Genomic DNA, 26921 nt, shown 5'->3' on the forward strand with positions numbered 1-26921 from the left:
TCTCAAATGGTCGTCCCCTTTGCACATTTTAGAAACGCCTTGCGAAGTATAGTATCGTCAAAATACATGGATTGTACCAGCGGTATTCGAATAGTCAATCTCGGGATCTAAATGCAGAGCTCTAGACAACCGTCTGAGCCAAAGAATGTCTTTTGTGAAAATGCATGGATGGAACGCGGGTATCAAATTCTAATTTAAGTATAGGGATCTAACACGCTAAGTTTAGTAATCAACAGACAGCGTTGTAACAGATCAAACCATCTTCCGAAATCAACAAGTAAGACCATCCTAAAATCTTCAGTTATACAACAGTATGTATATTATGGTAATTCCACTTCTTTTAATTCCTTATAAACGAAATTGATGTCTGCTTCATGCTCTCCAAAAGTTCAATGTCATTTGACACAGCCAGTGATACCTGACACATATTTTGATACTAAGTTCGATGTCTGTATTGTCCAAAGCTCACACTATAACTGTACAAAGAACATGAATAGAAAACGTGAGAAATGTTTGAATTACTTTCATTATATAAGCAGCAATATACCAACTTCACCTGCATATGAAATCTACATTTCCCAACTTATTTGGTAATCAAGAACTTGTAGCTGCTCCCAAGGCTTTATAAACGTCACACGTGTCTGAACAGAAATTTGACGAAGCAGGTCAAAAAACGTTTCGCCCTTTTCTTAAACAAAGTTCATCGTAGACCTTTTTAATAAATATTCTGTATCAACGTCACACATAATACATGATGGTCTTGATTTCTAAACTTTAATGTTTAGTCCATTTATGGTAAATATTATTAGACATGGCTCGGTATTCATGTCATTGTGCTTTTGTCATTTTTTGGTATTCTGTCTTTTATTTTTGCTTACGGTTTTATCTTTAGAGTGTATACATGCCATTTGCTTTTTTCTTTTTTGACATAATAGTTCTTTTTATAGTGATAAAGATTATAAAACAAAGTTGACTGCTGTACTCTAATTTTTGACGTTTTTACTTATTATGTATATGTTGCTAACACATTGTTTTCAATATAATGGGATTTTATGCGGCCGTCATACAAGGAAATGTTAAGCAATAAAATTGAGAATGGAAATGGGGAATGTGCCAAAGAGACAACAACCCGACCATAGAAAAAAACAACAGCAGAAGGTTTCCAACAGGTCTTCAATGTAGCGAGAAATTCCCGCACCCGGAGGCGTCCTTCAACTGGCCCCTAAACAAATATATACTAGTTCAGTGATAATGAACGCCATACTAATTTCCAAATGTACACAAGAAACTAAAATTAAAATAATACAAGACTAACAAAGGCCAGAGGCTCCTGACTTGGGACAGGCGCAAAAATGCGGCGGGGTTAAACATGTTTGTGAGATCTCAACCCTCCCCCTATACCTCTAGCCAATGTAGAAAAGTAAACGCATAACAATACGCACATTAAAATTCAGTTCAAGAGAAGTCCGAGTCTGCTCTTAAACCAGGCTTCACTCGCCATTTTCTACATAAGGAAATGTTTGTATATACCAAGTCATGAATATCACAGTTTTTTTTTATCGTTCGTTGTGTTTGAGCTTTTAATTTTGCCATTTGATAAGGGACTTTTAATTTTGCCATTTGATAAGGGACTTTTAATTTTGAAATTTACGCTGTCTTTGGGTTCCATCATCTTCTACTTCCATATATTAAGAACTGTTCACATTTAACATGTTGCACATTATGGCAAGTTGCGTATGTTTAACGATATTGTTAATATACATTTTGTAGTTCGTTGGAAGTGTTGATGAAATCCTGAATAACTTTAGAGTATTGTAGTTAGTAAATAAGACCGTCTGGAACTTCTTGTTGTCTCTAGCTTGTATAAGGTCTTATTGGCGTTTGAATATAGTTGATTTTGTCTCTACCTGGTATAAGGTCTAGTTGGCTGTTGAATGTAGTTGATTTTGTCTCTAGCTGATACCAGGTCTAGTTGACTTTTGAATGTAGTTGATTTTGTCTCTAGCTGATACCAGGTCTAGTTGGCTGTTGAATGTAGTTGATTTTGTCTCTACCTGGTATAAGGTCTAGTTGGCTGTTGAATGTAGTTGATTTTGTCTCTAGCTGATACCAGGTCTAGTTGACTTTTGAATGTAGTTGATTTTGTCTCTAGCTGATACCAGGTCTAGTTGGCTGTTGAATGTAGTTGATTTTGTCTGTGGCTGATACCAGGTTAAGTTGACTGTTGAATGTAGTTGATTTTGTCTCTAGCTGATACCAGGTCTAGTTGGCTTTTGAATGTAGTTGATTTTGTCTCTAGCGGTATAAGGTCTAGTTGGCTGTTGAATATAGTTGATTTTGTCTCTAGCTGGTATAAGGTCTAGTTGGCTTTTGAATGTAGTTGATTTTGACTGTGGCTGATACCAGGTCTAGTTGGCTTTTGAATGTAGTTTATTTTGTCTCTAGCTGGTATAAGGTCTAGTTGGCTGTTGAATGTAGTTGATTTTGTCTGTGGCTGATACCAGGTCTAGTTGGCTGTTGAATGTAGTTGATTTTGTCTCTAGCTGGTATAAGGTCTTGTTGGCTGTTGAATGTAGTTGATTTTGTCTCTAGCTGGTATAAGGTCTAGTTGGCTGTTGAATGTAGTTGATTTTGTCTCTAGCGGTATAAGGTCTAGTTGGCTGTTGAATATAGTTGATTTTGTCTCTAGCTGGTATAAGGTCTAGTTGGCTTTTGAATGTAGTTGATTTTGACTGTGGCTGATACCAGGTCTAGTTGGCTTTTGAATGTAGTTGATTTTGTCTCTAGCTGGTATAAGGTCTAGTTGGCTGTTAAAAGTAGTTGATTTTGTCTGTGGCTGATACCAGGTCTAGTTGGCTGTTGAATGTAGTTGATTTTGTCTCTAGCTGGTATAAGGTCTAGTTGGCTGTTGAATGTAGTTGATTTTGTCTCTAGCTGGTATAAGGTCTAGTTGGCTGTTGAATGTAGTTGATTTTGTCTCTAGCTGGTATAAGGTCTAGTTGGCTTTTAAATGTAGTTGATTTTGTCTGTGGCTGATACCAGGTCTAGTTGGCTGTTGAATGTAGTTGATTTTGTCTGTGACTGATACCAGGTCTAGTTGGCTTTTGTATGTAGTTGATTTTGTCTGTGGCTGATACCAGGTCTAATTGACTTTTGAATGTAGTTGATTTTGTCTCTAGCTGGTATAAGGTCTAGTTGGCTTTTGAATGTAGTTGATTTTGTCTGTGGCTGATACCAGGTCTAGTTGGCTTTTGAATGTCGTTGATTTTGTCTCTAGCTGGTATAAGGTCTAGTTGGCTGTTGAATGTAGTTGATTTTGTCTCTAGCTGGTATAAGGTCTAGTTGGTTGTTGAATGTAGTTGATTTTATCTCTAGCTGGTATAAGGTCTAGTTGGCTGTTGAATGTAGTTGATTTTGTCTCTAGCTGATACCAGGTCTAGTTGGCTTTTGAATGTAGTTGATTTTGTCTGTGGCTGATATCAGGTCTAGTTGGCTGTTGAATGTAGTTGATTTTGTCTCTAGCTGGTATAAGGTCTAGTTGGCTGTTGAATGTAGTTGATTTTGTCTGTGGCTGATACCAGGTCTAGTTGGCTTTTGAATGTAGTTCCTTCTATCTCTAGCTGGTATAAGGTTTAGTTGGCTGTCGAATGTAGTTGATTTTGTCTCTAGTTGGTATAAGGTCTAGTTGGCTGTTGAATGTAGTTGATTTTGTCTCTAGCTGGTATAAGGTCTAGTTGGCTGTTGAATGTAGTTGATTTTGTCTCTAGCTGGTATAAGGTCTAGTTGGCTTTGAATGTCGTTGATTTTGTCTCTAGCTTATACCAGGTCTAGTTGGCTTTTGAATATAGTTGATTTTGTCTCTAGCTGGTATAAGGTCTAGTTGGCTGTTGAATATAGTTGATTTTGTCTCTGGCTGATACCAGGTCTAGTTGGCTTTTGAATGCAGTTGATTTTGTCTGTGGCTGATACAAGGTAATTAACTTTTGAATATAGTTGATTTTGTCTCTAGCTGGTATAAGGTCTAGTTGGCTGTTGAATGTAGTTGATTTTGTCTGTGGCTGATACCAGGTTTAGTTGGCTTTTGAATATAGTTGATTTTGTCTCTAGCTGGTATAAGGTCTAGTTGGCTGTTGAATGTAGTTGATTTTATCTGTGGCTGGTACCAGGTCTAGTTGGCTTTTGAATATAGTTGATTTTGTCTCTAGCTGGTATAAGGTCTAGTTGGCTGTTGAATGTAGTTGATTTTGTCTGTGGCTTGTATAAGGTCTAGTTGGCTGTTGAATGCAGTTGATTTTGTCTGGGTTGTTACCAGGTCTAGTTGGCTGTTGAATGCAGTTGCTTTTGTCTGGGTTGTTACCAGGTCCAGTAAGCTTTTGAATGCAGTTGATTTTGACTGTGGCTGATACCAGGTCTAGTTGACTGTTAAATGCAGTTGATTTTGTCTGTGGCTGATACCAGGTCTAGTTGACTTTTGAATGTAGTTGATTTTGTCTGTGGATGATACCAGGTCTAGTATGCTTTTGAATGTCGTTGATTTTGTCTCTAGCTGGTATAAGGTCTAGTTGGCTTTTGAATGTAGTTGATTTTGTCTCTAGCTGGTATAAGTTCTAGTTGGCTTTTGAATGTAGTTTATTTTGTCTCTAGCTGGTATAAGGTCTAGTTGGCTTTTGAATATAGTTGATTTCTCTCTAGCTGGTATAAGGTCTAGTTGGCTGTTGAATGTAGTTGATTTTGTCTGTGGCTGATACCATGTCTAGTTGGCTTTTGAATGTAGTTGATTTTGTCTCTAGCTGGTATAAGGTCTAGTTAGCTTTTAAATGTTGTTGATTTTGTCTCTAGCTGGTATAAGGTCTAGTTAGCTTTTGAATGTAGTTGATTTTCTCTCTAGCTGGTATAAGGTCTAGTTGGCTGTTGAATGTAGTTGATTTTGTCTGTGGCTGATACCAGGTCTAGTTGACTTTTGAATGTCGTTGATTTTGTCTCTAGCTGGTATAAGGTCTAGTTGGCTGTTGAATGTAGTTGATTTTGACTGTGTCTGATACCAGGTCTAGTTGGCTGTTGAATGTAGTTGATTTTGTCTCTAGCTGATACCAGGTCTAGTTGGCTTTTGAATGTAGTTGATTTTGTCTGTGGCTGATACCAGGTCTAGTATGCTTTTGAATGTCGTTGATTTTGTCTCTAGCTGGTATAAGGTCTAGTTGACTGTTGAATGTAGTTGATTTTATCTGTGGCTGATATCAGGTCTAGTAGGCTGTTGAATGTAGTTGATTTTGTCTGTGGCTGATACCAGGTCTAGTTGGCTTTTGAATGTAGTTGATTTGGTCTGTGGCTGATACCAGGTCCAGTAAGCTTTTGAATGCAGTTGATTTTGACTGTGGCTGATACCAGGTCTAGTTGACTGTTAAATGCAGTTGATTTTGTCTGTGGCTGATACCAGGTCTAGTTGACTGTTAAATGCAGTTGATTTTGTCTGTGGCTGATACCAGTTTTTGTTGACTGTTGAATGCAGTTGATTTTGTCTGTGGATGATACCAGGTCTAGTTGGCTTTTGAATGCAGTTGATTTTGACTGTGGGTGATACCAGGTCTAGTTTGCTTTTGTATGTAGTATTTTTGTCTCTGGCAGAAACCAGATCTTGGTGGTTTTTGAATATAGTTGATTTTGTCTGTGGAAGATAACAGGTTTAGTTGACTGTTGAATGCAGTTGATTATGTCTGTGGATGATACCAGGTCTAGTTGGCTTTTGAATGTAGTATTTTTGTCTCTGGCAGAAACCAGGTCTTGGTGGTTTTTGAATATAGTTGATTTTGTCTGGGTTGTTACCAGGTCTAGTTGGCTGTTGAATGTAGTTGATTTTGTCTTGGTTGTTACCAGGTCTAGTTGGCTTTTGAATGTAGTCTTTATGTCTCTGGCAGAAACCAGGTCTTGGTGGCTTTTGCATGTAGTTGATTTGTCTTAAGCTGGTATGAGTTCTAGCTACTTTCTCCTGTAGCTGGTACCAGGTCTTGTTGGTTTTAATTTTAGTGCATTTGATTTTTATCTGTATCTAGTAGAAGGTTGTAGGCTTTTGCTGGTATCAGGTCTCTTTGCTTTTGTACATAGAAGTTTTTGTTTATAGTTGTAACCAAGTCTGTTGGATTTTGTATGTTCCTTTTTTGTCTGTGCCTGGTACTAGGTTTGTTGGTCTTTGTACGTACTTGTTAGTGTCTGAAGTTGTTATCAGGACATTTATTTTTGCAGCACTTGAAAAGTCTGTTTTTTCGTAGACTTTTCCATCCTATTTCACTTAGGAAGCTACCATTTGATTTTTAGGGGAGGGGGGGGGGGGTGGGGCTAGGATGAAATTTGAAAAAAATAGGAGTTTTGAGTTAAAAAAAAAAAGGCAGGATGAGACACTTGCAAAAAGAAAAATCAGGACGACAATTTAGGTAAAAAAAAGTCAGGATAAACTAAAAAAAAAGGCAGGACAGAGATTACAGCTAAATAAAATGCAGGACAAAATTTTTCATCCTAGCCCCCATTTAAATCAAATGGTAGCTCCCTTATCATGTTACTTACTTAGTATATATTGCTATATTTATAGGTGAGCAACTTTACACTTTATTTTTGTATCTTCCAGACTTTTTCGATAGAAGTCTCATTCTGTCTTGATATATTTTTGTCTTAGCATGTTCTTTTTATAGATTTCAAAGCTGATGTGGAGTTTGTCTTTACTTGCGATGTTGTTTATGTATTCCCAAAACTCTTGCAATGGTGCACACCGTGACGATTGTAATTTTATTTGATAAGGATTTTCTTAATTATATGGTTACAAAAATGTCTGCATCGTAAACTAGAGGCTCTAAAGTTATATGTCAATAATCATTTACAGCTACTCTGTAACCCTATTTAACTTATTCAATCATTAAGTCAATAAAAAAAAAACAGGCAACATCATGGCCAAAAATAAAAAACCAGGCAAAATCATGGCCAAACATAAAAACACGAAACCAGTACACAAATCATCAAACGGGAGACCAAAGACTTTATACAACATAAAATCAGATCCTGCTCCTTTACACAGGCAAATTTCACTCACATCAATTTCACGTGAATTCATGTGAATCTCACGTGAAATTCACAAGAATTTCACCTCAAACGAGCTTATACGTGAAACTCACGTGAAATCTGTTTTTGTGAGTATCACATGAATCTCATGTGAAACTCTTGTGAATTTCACATGAAAATTACGTAAATTTTTCTAATGTGAAATTCACATGAATATTTAAAATAGAGTAATTCAAATAGCATCTAAATTTTCAAATTTAATTAAAATCATGAAAAATATTTTTTTGTTGTAAATTTCACATGAAATTCATGTGTAAAATTTCAGATCAGATTCATGTGAAACTCATTCACGTGAAATTCACATGAACATTTTCACATGAGTTTCATGTATAAGCTCGTTTGAGGTGAATCTCACGTGAAATTTTTCATGTGAATTTCATGTGAGATTTATGTGAAGTTCATATGAGCACATTTTGCCTGTGTAGTTTTACCCATCGTGTTGCTCAAGTAAAGTTTTCATTGATAAATTGCAATCGTATTTTCAACATCAATTAAGTGAAAAGTTATTAGAAAATATCCAGAATCTTAGCCAAGATTGGAGTATGTCACATCAATAGGAAAATCAGTCTCCATATACTGTAAATTCAGATAATTTTACGGGTATTTTTCACATTCGGCAATCCTCGGTAGAATCCGCTACTCTCCTTCTTGAGGGTACGGAATCGGCCGAGTTGAGACGAATGGTATTCTTCATTGCGATGGTTGAAAATTTTGCAAAAATGCTGTCAATTTAAATTGAGAGTTTTTGTTAACGAGACACAATTTTCGCGATAACACATCAAACACCTCTCAATGTAATATAGTATAGCACCTGAAAAGCTGCGTATTTTAAAGCTTCTGTTTTATGATGAATCGCGAAAAAACACATTTAATAAAGTGACATATGGCTGCTACTTCATACATAATATAATAATGTATCAAAGATTATAGAATAGGAAGTAATGTCGCACCGATACGGATTTTTGTATTATCTACAGACAGCATTAAAGAAGAGATCCTGAATGTATTAGTGGTCTGCGCATAATCAGCAGACGATACCGATACAGATTGTATGAGTGGTCTGCGCATTATCAGCATACGACATTGAAAAAAGACACGACTTGTGTGAGTGGTCTGCGCATAATCAGCAGACGACCTAAACAAGAAACACAGTCTAAGCGTTTGTCTCCGTTAAACAAGTTACATTGTCACATTTCAAGATAAATCGTGATATTTCTTTGCTTTTTCGCAAGAAATGAAATTTACTATCTTTTTGTTGGGATAAAGAAATGAACTTTTACTAAAGTTTTTTAGTTTGAATTGTTTTACATTTGTCATTTAAGTGCCTTTTATAGCTGACTATGCATTATCAGTTTTACTTATTTCTGTAGGCCGTGCATGACCTATAGTGGTTAATGTCTGTATAATTTTGTCTCTTGTGGAGAGTTGCATCATTGGCAATCAAACCACATCTTTTCATTTTTATGTTTACTAATTAAAAGTATACAGAAATGAAAATGTTAAAAATTACACACTATGATTATTCTGAACATTAAAAAAGTTAAGGATAATTTTCAGTAACAACGTTAGCCATTAATTGGATGTACGTCTAGAAGTCAAGACTCTTGTTCCTTAGGAAAAAGAAACTAATCCTTTTCCCGAACTGATTTATCGTGAAAATGAAACTTAGAATTGAGAATGGAAATGAGGAATGTGTCAAAGAGACAACAACCCGACCAAAGAGTAAAAAATAACCGAAGGTCACCAACGCAGCGTGAAAATCCCACACCAGAAGGCGTGCTTCAGCTGGCCCCGAACAAATATGTGCTGATCATGATATTACTAACAAAACGTCGAACATTAAATATTACAGGAGCTATATGATAATTAGCCTAAACTTGAATAACAACAGCAAAATCCAAGTACGTAGCCCATTCGTCTCAACTCGGCCGATTCCGTACCCAGAAGGAGAGTAGCGGATTCTACCGAGGATTGCCGAATGATAATTATCCTAAAATAACAGTAAAATCCAAGTACGAAACTTCACCTTCGAAGGTGTTAACTTTACTATCTTGAGGATATATGTTGCCATTAAACAATTGTTATGTCTGGGTGGGATTTTGATAATCGATATATAGTATAGTATTGGAATTAACGAAACGGTGCAGTGTTTGTTACAAAATGATAAGCTTGCAATGATATACAATAATATCAGATGACAGAGATGTGCTATTTTGAAAATAAAGTCGACCCTGACTCCCGATTGGTGTTTTTTTTTTAAATACAGGTACAGGAGAGGCGAAAGATACCAAAGAGACATCCACATTCAATTGATAATGTCATGGCGAAAAAAAGACCAAAGACAAACAGCAGTATTATTAAATGTTTTATTGAAAGTTTTATTAAATTTAACACAAGCTGTATCTCTGTAGTTGGTACGCGAAACGACATCTGGAAGACTATTTTGTCATAATATGACCAACTTTTGACTCCGGAGTATATAATTGTTCGACTGGTAACCTACTCTGTGGTAGGACATTCTAGTACATGTTCTCGGCCAAGTAAGAGCAACTAAAAGTAGTAAACTCAACCGTAAAATCACAGGAAAAAGAACAGTTTTCTGACGATTTTCTCGTTTGAGTATGAAAATCACAACACTGTTAGTTCCTCCCCCACCCGGATTTGCACCGAGTGTCAGCATATCCAGTGGCGGATTCAGAACTTTTCATGAGGGGCCCCTGACTAACCTCAGGGAGTAAAAAGGGGGGCACTCCAGTCATGCTCCAGTGATTCCCTTTATAATCAATCAAATTTTCCATAAGAAAAGGAGGGTTCGGGTCCCCTAGGGCCCCCTTCTGAATCCGCCTATGCATATTATAGTTCTTTTAGTATACGTGATAATAATTATAATTTGAGGTCCATGATATTGCAATGACGGATATAGTCATTTGTGTCATACAAAAGAATATTGATCTCACGATATTTGCAAAATCAGTCGAAACCGTTAACCGGTAAAAGCCATTCATCTTTATTGGTTAATGCACAAGGAGGACTATCAAAATGGCCAAACATTTTAATATTTGTCTCATCTCTTCAGAATTTGCCGGTTCGCTCACAAGACGTCTTTTTTATTTACTTGGCGACGAGAATTAATCGATGTTTAGAAACAAAAGTAGTCCATACCAATGAAATGACATTATGACAGTATAATAAAATACTAAAAACAATATAAAATGTTAACTCCTTATGAACATTCGAGAAGTTAAATCAAATTAACCATCGCACATGATGTACAGTTAATTGTTCTTATGCTGTGCTATTCTTCATTTCGTCACTACCCAGTGTTAAAAGAGGGGAAGGTGGTTGTGCGTTAGTGCTTGTACCTTAGTGCTTACAAACGTGGTTAACTCGGTCCAAATTCATATGTGACACATATCAGGATCCCGGGGCCCCGTAATTCCGTGATTGTCTTTTGTTGTTGTCGGTCATATATGAGGGGAGGACAGGTGTAAGGGAGACAGGGAGAAAGGGGGTATGAGAAAGGAGAAAGGGGGTAGGAGAAAAAAAATAAAATATGAAAAATAAAATATCTCTCTTTTTTCCGGTAAATTAAAAAAAATAAAATAAGGAGAAGAGGGTAGGAGAAAGGAGAAGAGGGTAGGAGAAAGGAGAAGAGGGTGGGAGAAGGGAGAAGGGTACCCCCTGTCCTCCCCCTCATATTTATCCTTATTTCGTTTATTGTACTGTCATAAGTCAGACTGTTTGTTTTACGTTTGAACCTTTACTCTTTTATCATGTTGGGACGTTTTATAGCTTACTATACGATATTGTTTTGGTTCACTGTTGAAGGTCGTGCGGTAACCTATTAAACTTAAATTCACACCATTTGGACTCTATTTTCGTTTTCAACATACCTTTTTGTTTTCTTTTAGTAACTTGTCGGATGTCAGCAAAATGGATACTTTTTTTAGAATTTGGTACTTGCAGTATTGCTATTGATTCTTAGACATATATGAAAATATCTGCAATTTTATTATTTAACTTCTTTTAGTTAAACATAAGGAGTAGTTCATCTCACTTGAATATTCTATCACAAAGTGCTTGAAGGAATAATCATAGGGCGAGACCGTCGGAACACATTTGACATTATTATAGTTTAAAAAAACCTTTTTTTTTGAAAATCTTACAATATCCATGTTGTTTTCAAAAGGTGCCGTTATTAAATGAAGGAAAATCTAGAGAGAACCATTTCCCGCCAAATAGTCAATGCATTTTATGTAAAAAAGCAAGGACATGTACTTGTCATTTTTTTTCTTTTTAAGATCCATTATATTCATATACTGTAACTATCAATTTGTAACAGTTTATAATTACATTAGATGTATGTTTCATTATAATACTTTATTCTGATTGGCTAACTGCACATCACGTGTTATTCCGTAAGCAATTGTATCACTCAATAAAACTTTTCATTCATGATAACACGTGGTCCCACAATAAAGTGCACAGGTGGATAAAATAAAAACAATATAAAATTCGTGTTTTCTTGATCATAGCTAAAAAATGTAATTATAAGTATTGAATGCTTCTTTTTGTAACTTCATAGGGTTGTAAAAGCGTTGACCGTGCGCACATTTTTAGAATGAAGCGCTTCCGCGCTTCATACAAAATGTACTTCGGTCAACGCTTTTACACCCCAATGAATTTACAAAAAGAAGCATTCAATTCTTAAATAAAAAGCTTGTTATTTTAAAAGCAGAGCGTTCAACATCCTTAAACGGAAGTACAAAGATACTACTCTGAAAACTAAAAGTAAAATAGAAACATGGATCACGAAAACATGCAGGGGCAACAACAGATAGTAATGAAAACGTGCTTTTTGCAAGAGACTTTCAGTGAACACAATTTGATATGAAGACAATGTTTTGTTTCCGTTTTTTTTTTTTTTTTTTTTTAATTTCCAACATGAGGCATTTGCCTCATTTGCCTCAATTTAGTTACGGCCCTGCTTAATCAGCTTTAAGATATACCAATAGAGAAGAAAATCGAAGCTTTTGCTGATTATGCTTTAGCCACATATGTTAATGATACAGTGCTTTGTTCCCAACATGCGTAAGGGCTTTATTATTAGTAAGAATTATTATGAACTGTTTTATGCATTTCATCTTTCAATGTTTGTGTTTTTGGACAATACAGTGAAGTTACAAGCTACTACAAACATTAAATTGGGAAGATACAGGGGTTAAAAAATCCACTAGCCCGACACCCGGGACTATAGCCTTTAGGCCTCGGGCAACCAAATCTTGTAACCCAATATGCCCGACGGACTAGTAACAAAAAATCTTGGCGCTTCCAAAATAGAAAGTGAAAAATCCCCTCATCACTATTATATCTTAGCCAATCAGATTCGACTACGTCATCTGGGATTCCCAGAATTTGAACTGATTTTGTATAAGGATCCCGTACTTTCAATATCGATTTTTCAGTACAGGGGGTATTGTACATTGTTTATGCAACCACAGAAATGTAATGTAACCAGATCGTACCTGCCTATGAATAATTTATTGCAATATAAATGTGAATCTCTTTGGACAGCAGAAACCTGACTTTTGTCAGATATAAATATGTAACATGTGCACATGTTATGGCAGCCATTTTGTTTTTGATACTGTGAAGAAGTCTCTAGAACCATGACCTAATCATTAACAGCCTTCAGAAATCTTAAATTTGATGAATTATATTTCATCAATCATGATTATCTTCATTGATATTCAAATGAATTTGATTTTTAAAGAAATAAAATTTATAACAAAAACAATTTCAGTTTAGAGAGTGTCCTCGGTTTGTAATCTATTTAGAGCACACACTTATCGTACCTGTGATGAATGTAATATGGATAATACTGTACTTCGTTTATAAAACAATTATAAAAGACACAAACCGTATGGATGGTGATATTTATTACATAAATAATTGTGGTCATTTGATTTATTCTTTAATAGGATTTTAAAACTGAAAACAAATATGAGCATGACATATAACCAGCTGATATTTCTTTTACACAAAAGTGATGATGTATCTGATAAATATTACTCTAACCCTTTTACGCAAAGCATGACTTTATATAACCATGTTTAGAAGTGGTCAAGACTTATACCATCTCGGGATTTGGTCAACTCATTATTACAGTATATTTAATGAATATTCAATTATCGATTAATTGAATATATCTGCTAATGGGATATGTTTTTGATGTAAGTTTTGGGTATCCAATTTGAAAAAATCTACTGCACAACGGATAAAAATTGTTATGTTTATAGAATTCATTGTATATTGCAGTAACCTCTGACTTTTTTCAGGCATATTTTAGTCTAGTAGGTCAGTTTTGTTGGGCTATTAGTTCTTCCAACAGGGCTAGTAAAATCCTGCTACCAAAAAGTCCTGGGCTAGTGAGCTATAACAAAATTTCTTAACCCCTGAGATAAAATTGAGAATGGAAATGAGGAATGTGCCAAAGAGACAACAACCCGACCATAGAGCAGACAACAGAAGAAGGTCACCAACAGGTCTTCAATGCAACGAGAAATTCTCGCACCTTAACAAATATATACTGGTTCAGTGATAATGAACACCATACTAAACTCCAAATCGTACACAAGAAACTAAAAGTTAAATAATACAAGACTAACAAAGTCCAGAGGCTCCTGACTTGGGACAGGCGCAAAAATGCGGCGGGGTTAAACATGTTTGTGAGATCTCAACCCTCCCCCTATACCTCTAGTCAATGCAGAAAAGTAAACGCATAACAATACGCACATTAAAATTCAGTTCAAGAGAAGTCCGAGTCTGATGTCAACCCATCCAGCAGCAGTAAGAAGAAGATATGTTTCAGAAAAAAAATATTTGCCGTGTAAACTGCGATTCCAAGTCCGAATAAAGGATTAGGGAAGTAATCTTTCTTCTAACTGGCGCAATCGTATGTTTTATTTTTGGCGCAAAAGATACCTTGTAATTTTTAAACATGTGGCGCAAACGTAGCATAGGAGAAAAAAAAGTTGTGGCGCAAAAGGACGCATTTTTGGCGCAAACGGATCTCTCCCGATATTGCAATGACGGATAAAGTCATTTGTGTCATACAAAAGAATATTGATTTCACGATATTTGTGTCATACAAAAGAATATTGATCTCACGATATTTGTGTCATACAAAAGAATATTGATCTCACGATATTTGTGTCATACAAAAGAATATTGATCTCACGATATTTGTGTCATACAAAAGAATATTGATCTCACGATACTATGATTTGCAAAATTGGTCGAAACCGTTAACCGGTAAAAGCCATTCATCTTAATTGGTTAATGCACTAGAAGGACTTTATATATGGCCACACATTTTAATGTTTGTCTCATCTCTTCAGAATTAACCGATTCGCTCACAAGACGTCCTTTTTGTTTACTTGGCGACGAGAATTAATCGATGTCTTGAAGCAAAAGTAGTCCATACCAATGATATGAAATTATGACAGTATAATAAAATACTAAAAACAATATAAAATGTTAACTTCTTATGAACATTCGAGAAGTTAAATCAAATTAACCATCGCACATGATGTACAGTTAATTGTTCTTATGCTGTGCTATTCTTCATTTCGTCACTACCCAGTGTTAAAAGAGGGGAAGGTGGTTGTGCGTTAGTGCTTGTACCTTAGTGCTTACAAACGTGGTTAACTCGGTCCAAATTCATATGTGACACATATCAGGATCCCGGGGCCCCGTAATTCCGTGATTGTCTTTTGTTGTTGTCGGTCATATATGAGGGGGAGGACAGGTGTAAGGGAGACAGGGAGAAAGGGGGTATGAGAAAGGAGAAAGGGGGTGGGAGAAAGGAGAAAGGGGGTAGGAGGAAAACAAATAAAATATGAAAAATAAAAATATCTCTCTTTTTTCCGGTAAATTAAAAAAAATAAAATAAGGAGAAGAGGGGTAGGAGAAAGGAGAAGAGGGTAGGAGAAAGGAGAAGAGGGTGGGAGAAGGGAGAAGGGTACCCCCTGTCCTCCCCCTCATATTTATCCTTATTTCGTTTATTGTACTGTCATAAGTCAGACTGTTTGTTTTACGTTTGAACCTTTACTCTTTTATCATGTTGGGACGTTTTATAGCTTACTATACGATATTGTTTTGGTTCACTGTTGAAGGTCGTGCGGTAACCTATTAAACTTAAATTCACACCATTTGGACTCTACTTTCGTTGTTCAACGCACCTTTTTGTTTTCTTTTAGTAACTTGTCAGCAAAATGGATATTTTTTTTTTAGAATTTTCTACTTGCAGTATTGATATTGATCCTTAGACATACAGTGAAACCTGTTTAAACGGAACCTCTTCGGGACTTAAGATTTTGTTCGGTTTTGGCCTATGTTTGGTTTTATCAGGTTCACAACGCAGACAAATTGATATGACAGTGCCTAAGAACATATTTGGTTTATACAGGTTTTCGGTTTACGCAGGATTCGGTTTAGCCAGGTTTCACTGTATATGAAAATATCAGCAATTTTATTATTTAATTTATTTTAGTTAGTATAAGGAGTAGTCATCCCACTTGAATAATCTATCACAAAGTGCTTGAAGGAATAATCATAGGGCGAGACCGTCGGAACACATTTGACATTATTATAGTTTAAAAAAAACTTTTTTTTTGAAAATCTTACAATATCCATGTTGTTTTCAAAAGGTGCCGTTATTAAATGAAGGAAAATCTAGAGAGAACCATTTCCCGCCAAATAGTCAATGCATTTTATGTAAAAAAAGCAAGGACATGTACCTGTCTTTTTTTTTCTTTTTTCTTTTTGTTTTGTTAATCAATAGTTTATTTCAAACCAAAAGCAATACAGCTTATAGGTATATATATATATCTTTTTAAGATCCATTATATTCATATACTGTAAATATCAATTTATAACAGTTTATAAAAAGCTTGTTATTTTAAAAGCAGAGCGTTCAGCATCCTCAAACGGATTAACTAATGAAAACAAAAATCCATTCAAGGAATACAGCAACAGTATGAAAAATTGAAAAGCCTTTGCTAATTGATTGTTGAAAATTATTATGGCTTCAGTGCACTTAAAATTATGAGAAGCTGATATATCCAAAAACAACAATTGATATTGAAAATTACAATCATGATGTCATGTGATATACTTTTCAATTATAGATCACATTTCAATAAATTATACATCCTTATCATTATACGTCCTTATCAGTATAGATCGTATACGGGACTGCACTTTAATATGCTGGTAGTAAGTTATAGTAAAAATGGAATCCAAACAAAATATGTATTCACTTATTAATAAGATAAGCATAGAGGTTTATTATAATAAGTCAGGTGTAACAATACACATAGTTTTATAGATCGTATACGGGACTGCACTTTAATATGCTGGTAGTATTAAAGTTATAGTAAAATGGAATCCGAACAAAATATATATTCACTTATTAATAAGATAAGCATAGAGGGTTATTATAATAAGTCAGGTGTAACAATACACACAGATAGTTTTATAGATCTTATACGGGACTGCACTTTAATGTGCTGGTAGTACATTTTAATTAAGATATAGTAAATTAAAATTCTGACACTTAATATTCAATAAATATAAAGGGGTTTATTACTATAAATCAGCCGTAACAATGCACAAAAATACAGGAAAGAGATGAGGGCAGGCAGGTACACTTGAAGAACATGATATTAGGCAGACAGCAACCATATTGTATTCCAAATGAATATGAATATTGTATAATTATTTTAATTTTAGTTTCTTGTGTACAATTTGGAAATTAGTATGGCGTTCATTATCACTGAACTAGTATATATTTGTTTAGGGGCCAGCTGAAGGACGCCTCCGGGTGCGGGAATTTCTCGCTACATTGAAGACCTGTTGGTGACCTTCTACTGTTGTTTTTTTCTATGGTCGGGTTGTTGTCTCTTTGGCACATTCCCCATTTCCATTCTCAATTTTATTAACTTACACATGGTTGGACAACTTTATAAGGAATGTCAACATTTTAATATTTTTTCTCTAGCAATATATTTACCTCACTAGTAGAGAGTTCAGGGTTCCTGATTAGTAATATCAGAAATCTGGTTTAACCTGTATTTCTAGAATGTCATGAATATGAAAATAGCACTCTAAAAGTTAGACAGAAAATCGGATATATAAGTCACAATGCTGTCAACAGTATTCCGAGCGTTCTTTGTTTTATACCCAGTTAAAAATATAGAAACACTTAAGTATTGAATTCTGTAAAGTATTTGAGATTAATTACTAATCATGAGTATCGGCAGTATGCAAATAACCGTCAACTGAATTTGCCACAATCAAATATATGATTGACGCCAACAAAGGTTTACTATCAGTTATTTATCACTGCTAATCACCCAAATAGGTGACTAATATTTTACAGATATAGTGGTTGAATTGTGAAATAAATAAATTTTGTGTTTTTACTGTCTTCTGATTGGTTAAAATCATTAGTTTTATTTTCAATGTTGTCAATTTTGATGGCGACACGCCCACTTTGACGTTGTGTATTCATACGCTAACATGTGTGTACGTTGTTATTGTAAATATAAATAATATAAAAAGTTCTTTGAGCCTTAGTTTTGATGGAAATTTATTTATAATGAATGTCAATAATTTATTTTGATTTTATTGAACCATAAAACTAATTTTTGACTCTTCACATTTTACATAATCCGTTTCGCGGATTATTCAATGTGAAGAGTCAAAAATTAGTTTTATGGTTCAATAAATTCAAAATAGATAATAGCCATTCATTTAATAACATAAAAAATATTGCAGTAATTATTATTTAAAGATAAACCACAGTTGTCTCTCAAATGCAAATAAAACATGTCAAAACTATCAACTTTTATCGAATCACTTTTAATAGTTAATCAAAATTTTATGTTTAATCCAATGACTCTTAAACATGCCTATTAAATAACGATTTAAATAGTTCAATTGAATGGTTTACTCGGTTGTCACTAACTTCTAAGAATATTTATATATAATCTTACTGCTGATTCTTAACACTCTTTGCTTAAAAAATGAGAAATACTTTCAAAAGCGTTACAGTTGTTTCCCGCCAAATTCTCGGGGTTTTTCCTTTTACTAACAGTAAACATTTGTTTACCATTCTATGAAGTTTGGGAGTAAGATGAGTTGCAGTAATAGAATTTGATTGAAAGTTTTGTATTTCTGAAATTGTTATGTTGTTTTTTCTTCTAAAATAGTATTTTACAATTCTATAAGATCAAAAATTGGTACACTACCCAATAAAAACTTTTACCTTTATGGCAATGATGTGACATTTCACTGTCGTAAAAGAAAAGATGCATGCAAACAAGAATTTGTATAGTTTGATTACCATACACATCCTTGGTACAAATAACAAAAGCAATTATGTAAATAAAATTAAAAAACATATACAAAAATAAATGCAAAGAATTGTAATTTAAGTGAAAGTATCTATACCTTTATGGAGTCCAGTAAACCTATCTCGAAGAACCGTGAATTCGTAAATTGGTCCAAATTCTTCAAAAATAGGTCTTAAATCCTTATCATCTAAGTTTCTAGGGATTTGTCCGACAAATAATTTGACAGCGTCCTGCTCCTTTACAGGCGGTGAACAATGTCCGTTTGATATTATTTGATGTTCATTTAAGCCATTCACCAAAGTTGACATACTGTAGAACTACGATGGAATGATCACAATAGGTAGAAAAAATACAATGTACAAAAATCACAACAAAACTAATTTAAAACACCTATAAACTACACCAACTAAACGAACGATCACTACAAACGTTACAATCGGAATGTCTCGGACTTTATACAACAGTCAATGAAATTGACATTCAATTTGCATACAGCACTTACCCGCCATTTTCTAGACGTAATCGATTGCAGTGCCTCCGACAATTTTGTTTGATCAATATTCCGTAGCTATCAGTCATTTAACACTGCTAAACTACACAGTTATAACTGTTGCATGGTGTTTACCAATATTTAACAGAAATAATAGTACAATCCGTTAAATCCAAGAACAATTGGCAGCATTATTGAATTATAGATAAGAACTGCCATTAAACAAACAATTCCTACCGTCATATAGCAATTTACCTGTTCAACTGCACATGCCAATCAAACATACAAAAAATACTGCTCAATAATTAGATAATTGAAGCTTAACTACTCCAGTGACTATGAATGAATGTAATTTGATCTTTGAGAATTAGTTTGCTTACAGAACACCAGACCGATTAACGTATTATATTTGTCAAAAGCTTGTTTCGTCTCATGTCAAGAGGTCGATGTAAATTTTGTTAAGGACTCAAAACTAAAAATTATAGATTTCGTCATATCGAAATTCTGTATGCAAAGTATATTTCACATGATGTTATTTGACAGAACTTCTAAACTTGATTGCGAAGAACCTGTAAAGAAAATCGTTTGATTAATGTCCAGTGGCAAATATTTCATGCATGTTCAAGACGATGCCAATAAGAGAAGTTTAATACTACTAAAGAACTGCTTAAAACCCTATCTGCATTTTTTATTGGTGGCGAATGCAAATATTGCACAAAACAAAAAAAGTGTAGAATAGGTATTTTGTTTACCTTCATTGTAAAATTTATTCATATAAAAAAGAAGATGCGGTATGATTGCCAATGAGACAACTGTCCACAATAGACCAACATGACACAGACATTAACAACTATAGGTCACCGTATGCACATTTTGCCCAAGCATCATGTCACTCACGAAAACTGTCCTATAATATTGTATTGTGCAGGGGCGGATCCAGCCATTTTAAAAATGGGGGGTTCCCAACCCAGGATAAAGGGGGGTTTCAACTATATGTCCCCATTCAAATGCATTGATCGGCCAAAAAAAAGGTGGGGTTCCAACCCCCGGAACCCCCCCCCCCCCCCCCTCTGGATCCGCCACTGTTGTGGTACATGTAGACACGATAATTACGTAATTGTTATTCCCCTCGTTTAAAACTATACATTTCATATTTCTTTATAAAGATTTCCGTGATGCTTATTCGGTATATATAGACATAAACTTATAATACATTTGTCTCTGATATAGATATAAGTAATTTTAATTCATTGGTTAAAGATTTTTATTAATTTTTTAGAGTTGAGAATTTGCTTCCTCGCACATCATTTATAACCTTCTTTGAAAACTTCATTTTATATAGGTGTTTACAGTGGCGGATCCAGAACTTTTCATAAGGGGGGGGGACACTGACTGACCTAAAGGGGGGGGGGGGCGCCCTCTCCAGTCATGCTTCAGTGATTCCCTATATAATCAACCAAATTTTTCCCACTCTGAATCCGCCTATGATTTAGGAATTATTATAATGAATGGTCTGAGAACTGATGTTCAGTGCATCATAAGAACGGCCGTGCTTTTTCAAATCTCCTTTTAAGAATATTACAAAACCTTTGAACTATATACATGGTCCGAGACCACAATTATTTCGTAGTGCATTTCCTTTGAAACATAAATGAAAATAAAAAAAAACCCACTCTCGCTTTCTCGATGATACTTTTACAGTGTGTTGTACTACTTTTGGGACAAATTAAATCAAAATTATAGAAAACTTCATCGGCTCTAACTCAAAATATGGACAATTTTATGTTTAGAGCGTCTTGAAATCTTTTGACAGCTTCCGAAGTGCTAATTTTTAACCTTTTTCAGCTGGACCAAATCACTACTTTCCTTTAAAATGGACCCACATTTTTTTACAGTGTAATTTCACCCCCTTACTTGCAATTTGAGGCATTAAACATGGAGAAATAAATTTGGAAGGGGTATAAAAACATTGACAAGTAACCCACTGTCAACACTAGGGACTATGAACAACGAAAATCTAGGGACGACAATTGTGGTCTCGGACCACATGACAAAAGTTATATTTGTTGATTAAGATATATATAAATGCTTTCACTGTTCTTGGTATTCGTTTACTTAATTATTTAAATAGCGCTTTTACATTTGACTTTTTTCGTCTCCGTGAAAATCAGTTCACAAACTAGAACAAGCTATGGTCCGCATCTTCAAATCTACTCCCGAATATTAGAACTAAAAGAGGAAACCAACGAAATAACAGAAGCACTGAAGTTCATAAACAAACGAACGACAGTGTAACATACATATGTAGAAGCAAACTTTTAAATAACATCTGCCATAGTCATTACTTGGTACAAGATATTTTAAGAAAATAAATGGTAGATTGAAACTGGTTTTATGGCTAGCCAAACCACGCTTGATGGTAATGTTAAATATATCGCTTAACTGACAACCTTTCATGACACAGAAATATAGTAAAAAAAAATACAGGAATAAACAGGACAGAGACATACATAGGTAAATAATATAATAGTATATTTCGACATTTTAACCACAGAATAACAACGAATATCTTAAATATTAAGCTAGGACAGTGCACAAAAACATTATAATAGAATTGTGTCACACGAACGTATCAAAACCACAAAAATGACGTCACAGGTAAATTTGTACAAATTGGATGTACATTGAGATTAGGTTTGTAATTATCTTATTTGATGTATTTTTCAACAAATTAAAGAATAACGCTGTAAAATTGTGTTAGAAACTGCAGCAAATTGCACTATCTAACTATTTTAGAGAATGTTAGAGAATATGTTTTAATATTTTGAAAAATGAATGGAGTAAAAAAGATGATAATAAATTACATGAAATTAAACTTATTTAAGTAAAACTTTCAATAGTTTTGTGTGCAGAAAATATCAGTGTGTTATTTCTAAATGTCGTACTGGTCATACTAGAATAACACACGAATATCTTTTAAAAAATGAAATAGAACCACAATGTATACCTTGCAAGTGCAAGTATACTATTAAACATGTTTTCGCTAACATGTTTAACCCCGCCACATTTTTTATGTATGTGCCTGTCTCAAGTCAGAAGCCTGTAATTCAGTGGTCGTCGTTTGTTTATGTGTTACATATTTGTTTTTCGTTCATTTTTTTTACATAAATAAGGCCGTTAATTTTCTTGTTTGAATTGTTTTACATTGTCTTATCGGGGCCTTTTATAGCTCACTATGCGGTATGAGCTTTGCTCATTGTTGAAGGCCGTACGGTGACTTATTTTGGTCTTTTGTGGATAGTTGTCTCATTGGCAATCATACCACATCTTCTTTTTTTATATTTAATCAATTGTATTGACTTTGATGATATTCGTAGGAAGCATTTCACTGTCAATACTATGTATGATTTATTTAATAATGTTTCATTTTCAAATATTGTTTCATTCTTAAAAGAAGTTGGGATATACCATGAAATATAAAAATGTTATTATATTTAAAACGATTTTAATTTTTATCATGTTATCTTACAATTCATTTTTATTTGAAAATAATCAATTTGCTTTAACCTAGAATTTTAGTCAATTGAAGGACCTTTTACCTGATTTTAAGAATATGCTTTAAATTGTAATAAAATATTCAAATTAGCTCTCGCCGCGATATAGTCTTGTTGTGCTTATGCGACGTAAAGCAACCAACAATCAATCAATCAAATCTAACTATGACGGTCTTTTGTCTAAATGAAACTGTAAAAAGATGAATCCGGTGCTCATAGTTGATTTAAACCAAATCATAGAAACGAACTGGGTGATTAATTATCATTCCTTTATATACAAATAGAAAATAAAAAATATATACAAATACAACCGATAAGACAAGAACAATATCCGATCTGAATAACAAACTAAATACTTGCACGCTGGAAAAACAAATAATTAGTCACGTTTTATAGCAATGCGAATTCACATTCAGCAAAACGTCATATTCGGTACTTTAAAAGACCAGACACCGTAAATGGCAAACCACAAAGATGTGGTAAAAAAGTCCTTAGTAAGTTTAGACACAGACACATCGTATGAATCAACCAATTCGTGATGCTGTCCATAAAACTTACGGAGTGTCATTTTTAATCGTTCCTCCTAATAACTTTGTTGGAGCAAAAACGTAAATATCGTTATCTAAGTGCATCGAAAATCGACTTACAATTCCAACTTATCTGTAGATCTTTTCTTGCAGATCATTTTCTTAAACAATTTCCTTTATCCAATGTTTGCAGAACAAGCATCAAAACCAGAGTAGAAATCGTCGTTAAATATTATGACAGGCTGTTCTTGTTAAAGCGAGATTTTAAAAAATGCACACACTTCTTTTTAAACAATCAAAGCGTCATAAATACATGAATATATATCTATCTAAGATATAATCTTGTTATACAATGCAACACATCTATATTATTAAACGAGAAGACCACATTTTGTGTGTCGCTTCTCTTCTTTCCACAATAAAACAATCATCATGCCTCTGTGTCCTATGGGTACAGTGCAAAGTCGCATTTGTCATCCATTCATATGATTATTCGGATTGAGTTATTTTGCGAGAAAAACGAGAAAAAGGGCATCCGGATATTCTTTCCGTCATTGAACGAAATGTTAAGTCAAGTTAGACTTCCGGTTTGCGTTTTTCTGTATACTTTGAACATACATATACTACAAATAGAGTGATTTTTCTATCTGATATCATTTTCAAGTTTACTATCCACGGCGGTCACGATTTTATTAAATGGAGAGGGTCCGTGTAATGTATAAATGATTAGTAAACTGAGAATTGAAAGTAAAAAGCAAATTCACGTTATTTATAGTAATGGATGACAGTGTTCATAATATACATATATTAAAAGCGCTAAAATTATTCATGTGTAATAAAAATCAATAGAAAACCAAAAAAATGGGAATTTTGGGTGAAAAGAAATGAAGACCCGGGCTAGAAAAGCAAGTGTCCTGTCCCAAAATACCTATGACTTTTGATACCTTTTCTGAAATTCTTCAGTCATTAAATCTTTTACAAAAATTCATTGATCACAAAAATAAGAATATGTGGTATGATTGCCAATGAGACAACTCTCCACAAGAGACCAAAATGACACAGAAATTAACAACTATAGGTCACCGTACGACCTTAAACAATGAGCAAAGCCCATACCGCATTGTCAGCTATAAAAGGCCTCGAAATGACAAAGTAAAACAATTCAAACGAGAAAACTAACGGCCTTATTAATGTTCAAAAAATGAACGAAAAACAAATATGCAACACATAAACAAACGACAACAACTGAATTACAGGCCCCTGACTAGAATGTTTATAATATACTAAATGTATGTTCATAATGAAATTAATAGAAAACAAAAAAAATGGGAATTTTGGAAATAAAGGAGGAGGAATAAAAAAAAATACATTTTCCTGTCCCGAAGTACCTAAGACTTTTGATACTTTTCCTGAAATTCTCAAGTCATTAAATGTTTTACAAAATTCTTCATACAACACTTTATACATACTTTCAACCACGCTCTGAATGCCCGCGATTTCGCGGGTGTGTTCTAGTATATATCGAATAAAGGTAAAGTATAAAACGCGTATCAACAATTATACAAATGTCATAATCAGGAAAAAGTAAAATCACAAAAATACTGAACTCCGAGGAAAATTCAAAATTCCCTAATCAAATGGCAAAATCAAAAGCACAAGCATATCATACGAACGAAGAACAACTGTCATATTCTTGACTTGGTATTTGCATTTTCTAATGAAGAAAAAGGTGGATTGAACCTGGTTGTATAGCTATCTAAACCTCTCACTTGTATGACAGTCGCATCAAATTTCATTATATTGACAACGATGTTTGAACAAAACAAACAGACATAATAAGTAGTTTTACACACTTAGTAACTATTTGTTTACCAATAGTTATCAAAAGTACCAGGATTATAATTTTATACGCCAGACGCGCGTTTGTTTACCAAATATCCCTAGGGGGACTTTTTCTTAATGTTGCAGAATTTATCTTTGTTTCAAATTAAGAAAAAACCTTGGCATAAAATTTAACCCTGTCCAGTACTATTAAGGAATGACTGTAATATTTTTTCTGTCTATGAAGAAATAACATAAAAAATTTGGTGCACACTGAATAACGCGTATAAAACCATGAAAAAACGTTGATGATGTCACGGTCACATGACTAAATCATGTCTATGGGCTCATAACAAAATAACGTCAGCCAATCAGAAGACGCGTTACATTCAAAATTAAATTATTAGGAAATAAAGGTAAACACTAGTATACCGCTGTTCGATAGTCATAAATCGATTAAAAAAAAAACAAATTCGGGTAACAAACTAAAACCGAGGGAAACACTTCAACTGTAAGAGGAAAACAAGTGCAACAAAAAACAAGCCAACACACACAAAAACGAACTATAAGATAACAACTGCCATTTTCCTGACTTGGTACAGGATATTTTAAGAAAAACGAATTCGTTCATAATTTCGTTGCATATAAGATAATAACCATCACCAGATATAAGCCAATCAAAGTTTCAACCCTTTTTTCTGTTTGCAAGTTTGAGCAATCATGTCACCTCAAGTTTACGAAATGTTAAATAGAAACAGGAAATAAAGAAAGAATGGTGCTTTGAGAAAGCCAATATTTATGAATATGGCTCACATTTTTTCTGCAATGATATATGATATATAAAACTTTAGGCCAAGTTTTTTTCTTAATTTGAAACAAAGATAAATTCTGCAACCTTAAGAAAAAGTCCCCCTAGGGATATTTAACACATCAATGTAAAAATATCGGAAATTGATGAGACTGTCATTAAAGTGAGAGGGTTAGCGCTATAGAACCAGGTTTAATCCACCATTTTCTACATTTGAAAATGCCTGTACCAAGTCAGGAATATGACAGTTCTTGTCCATTCGTTTTTGATGCGTTTTGTTATTTGATTTTGCCATGTGATTATGGACTTTCCCAATTGATCTTCCTCTAAGTTCAGTATTTTTGTGATTTTACTTTTTATATATGTGATTCAAACATTGGTAAACTATTGTCGTCTCAAATTAAACATTCCTGTCCAGCATGCGCCATCCGTCACTGCAAATGGTATTAAGTAATCTATATCTAATCTTTTTTAATGTGTGTGTGTGTTTTTACTGTCCTTGTTCCTGAACGGAATATATTATTTTGTATCAAATACTAGTGCTTTTATTGTATTTCTGTTATGGGCTTGGTGATTTTTTCAACTGAACGCAAGATATGCAATAGCTAATTAAAAGATAAATAAATGTACTTCGAAATAGGCATACAATGTATGGCTGGTACTTCTCCTTTAACTTCGTACTTTATTTGGCCTTAGTAACGTTTTTGACTCGAGCGTCACTGATAAATCATTTGTTGACGAAAAAAAAAAAATAGAATAACAATAATATTGATCTCCTAAGAAAATCCAAAATGGAAAACAAACGGCAAAATCAAAAGCGAAAACAAATCAAAAGAATGGAAAACAACTGACATATTTCACTTCATAAAACTTTCGAGCATAACTTTTGTACTCAGACTCGAAAATCAACCAATCAAATTGCTGGATTTCATGTTTCGAACATGATTTTTGTACTCCGAGCACTGAGCAAAGTTTTATGCCTTCAAGGCCTGGTGTGCAAAATTTTAATCCTGGTACTTATCATGAGATTTTTGCCTTTCACCAGTATAATAATAGTATCGTGTTATTGGTAATTTTCGTCAAATGATTACATATTATTTAATTACATATGTAGGTATTATTCCATATTTCAAGTGGAAAAACTTATACAAAAATACACAAACAAATCCTAACAAAAGTTCATTTTATTTATCA

At 34.1% G+C, this 26921-nt stretch overlaps 1 protein-coding gene across 16 annotated transcripts in view; it reads right to left on the reverse strand.

The window, feature by feature from the left end:
* Positions 1–19278, reverse strand: part of LOC139495015 (CUGBP Elav-like family member 4) — a 109225-nt gene extending 89947 nt beyond the window's left edge. For 4 of the 16 annotated variants that reach the window (XM_071283144.1, XM_071283140.1, XM_071283136.1 and 1 more), the window contains exon 1: positions 18625–18949. In XM_071283144.1, the coding sequence (XP_071139245.1) occupies positions 18625–18835 (211 nt within the window). In that variant the 5' untranslated portion in view covers positions 18836–18949. Of the gene's footprint in view, positions 1–18624 lie in introns of all 16 variants that reach the window. The other 12 variants (XM_071283141.1, XM_071283138.1, XM_071283131.1 and 9 more) reach the window with 7 other exon arrangements.
* Positions 19279–26921: the final 7643 nt, after the last annotated feature.

This window comes from Mytilus edulis, chromosome 11 (assembly GCF_963676685.1).
Source record: "Mytilus edulis chromosome 11, xbMytEdul2.2, whole genome shotgun sequence".
NCBI lineage: Eukaryota > Metazoa > Mollusca > Bivalvia > Mytilida > Mytilidae > Mytilus > Mytilus edulis.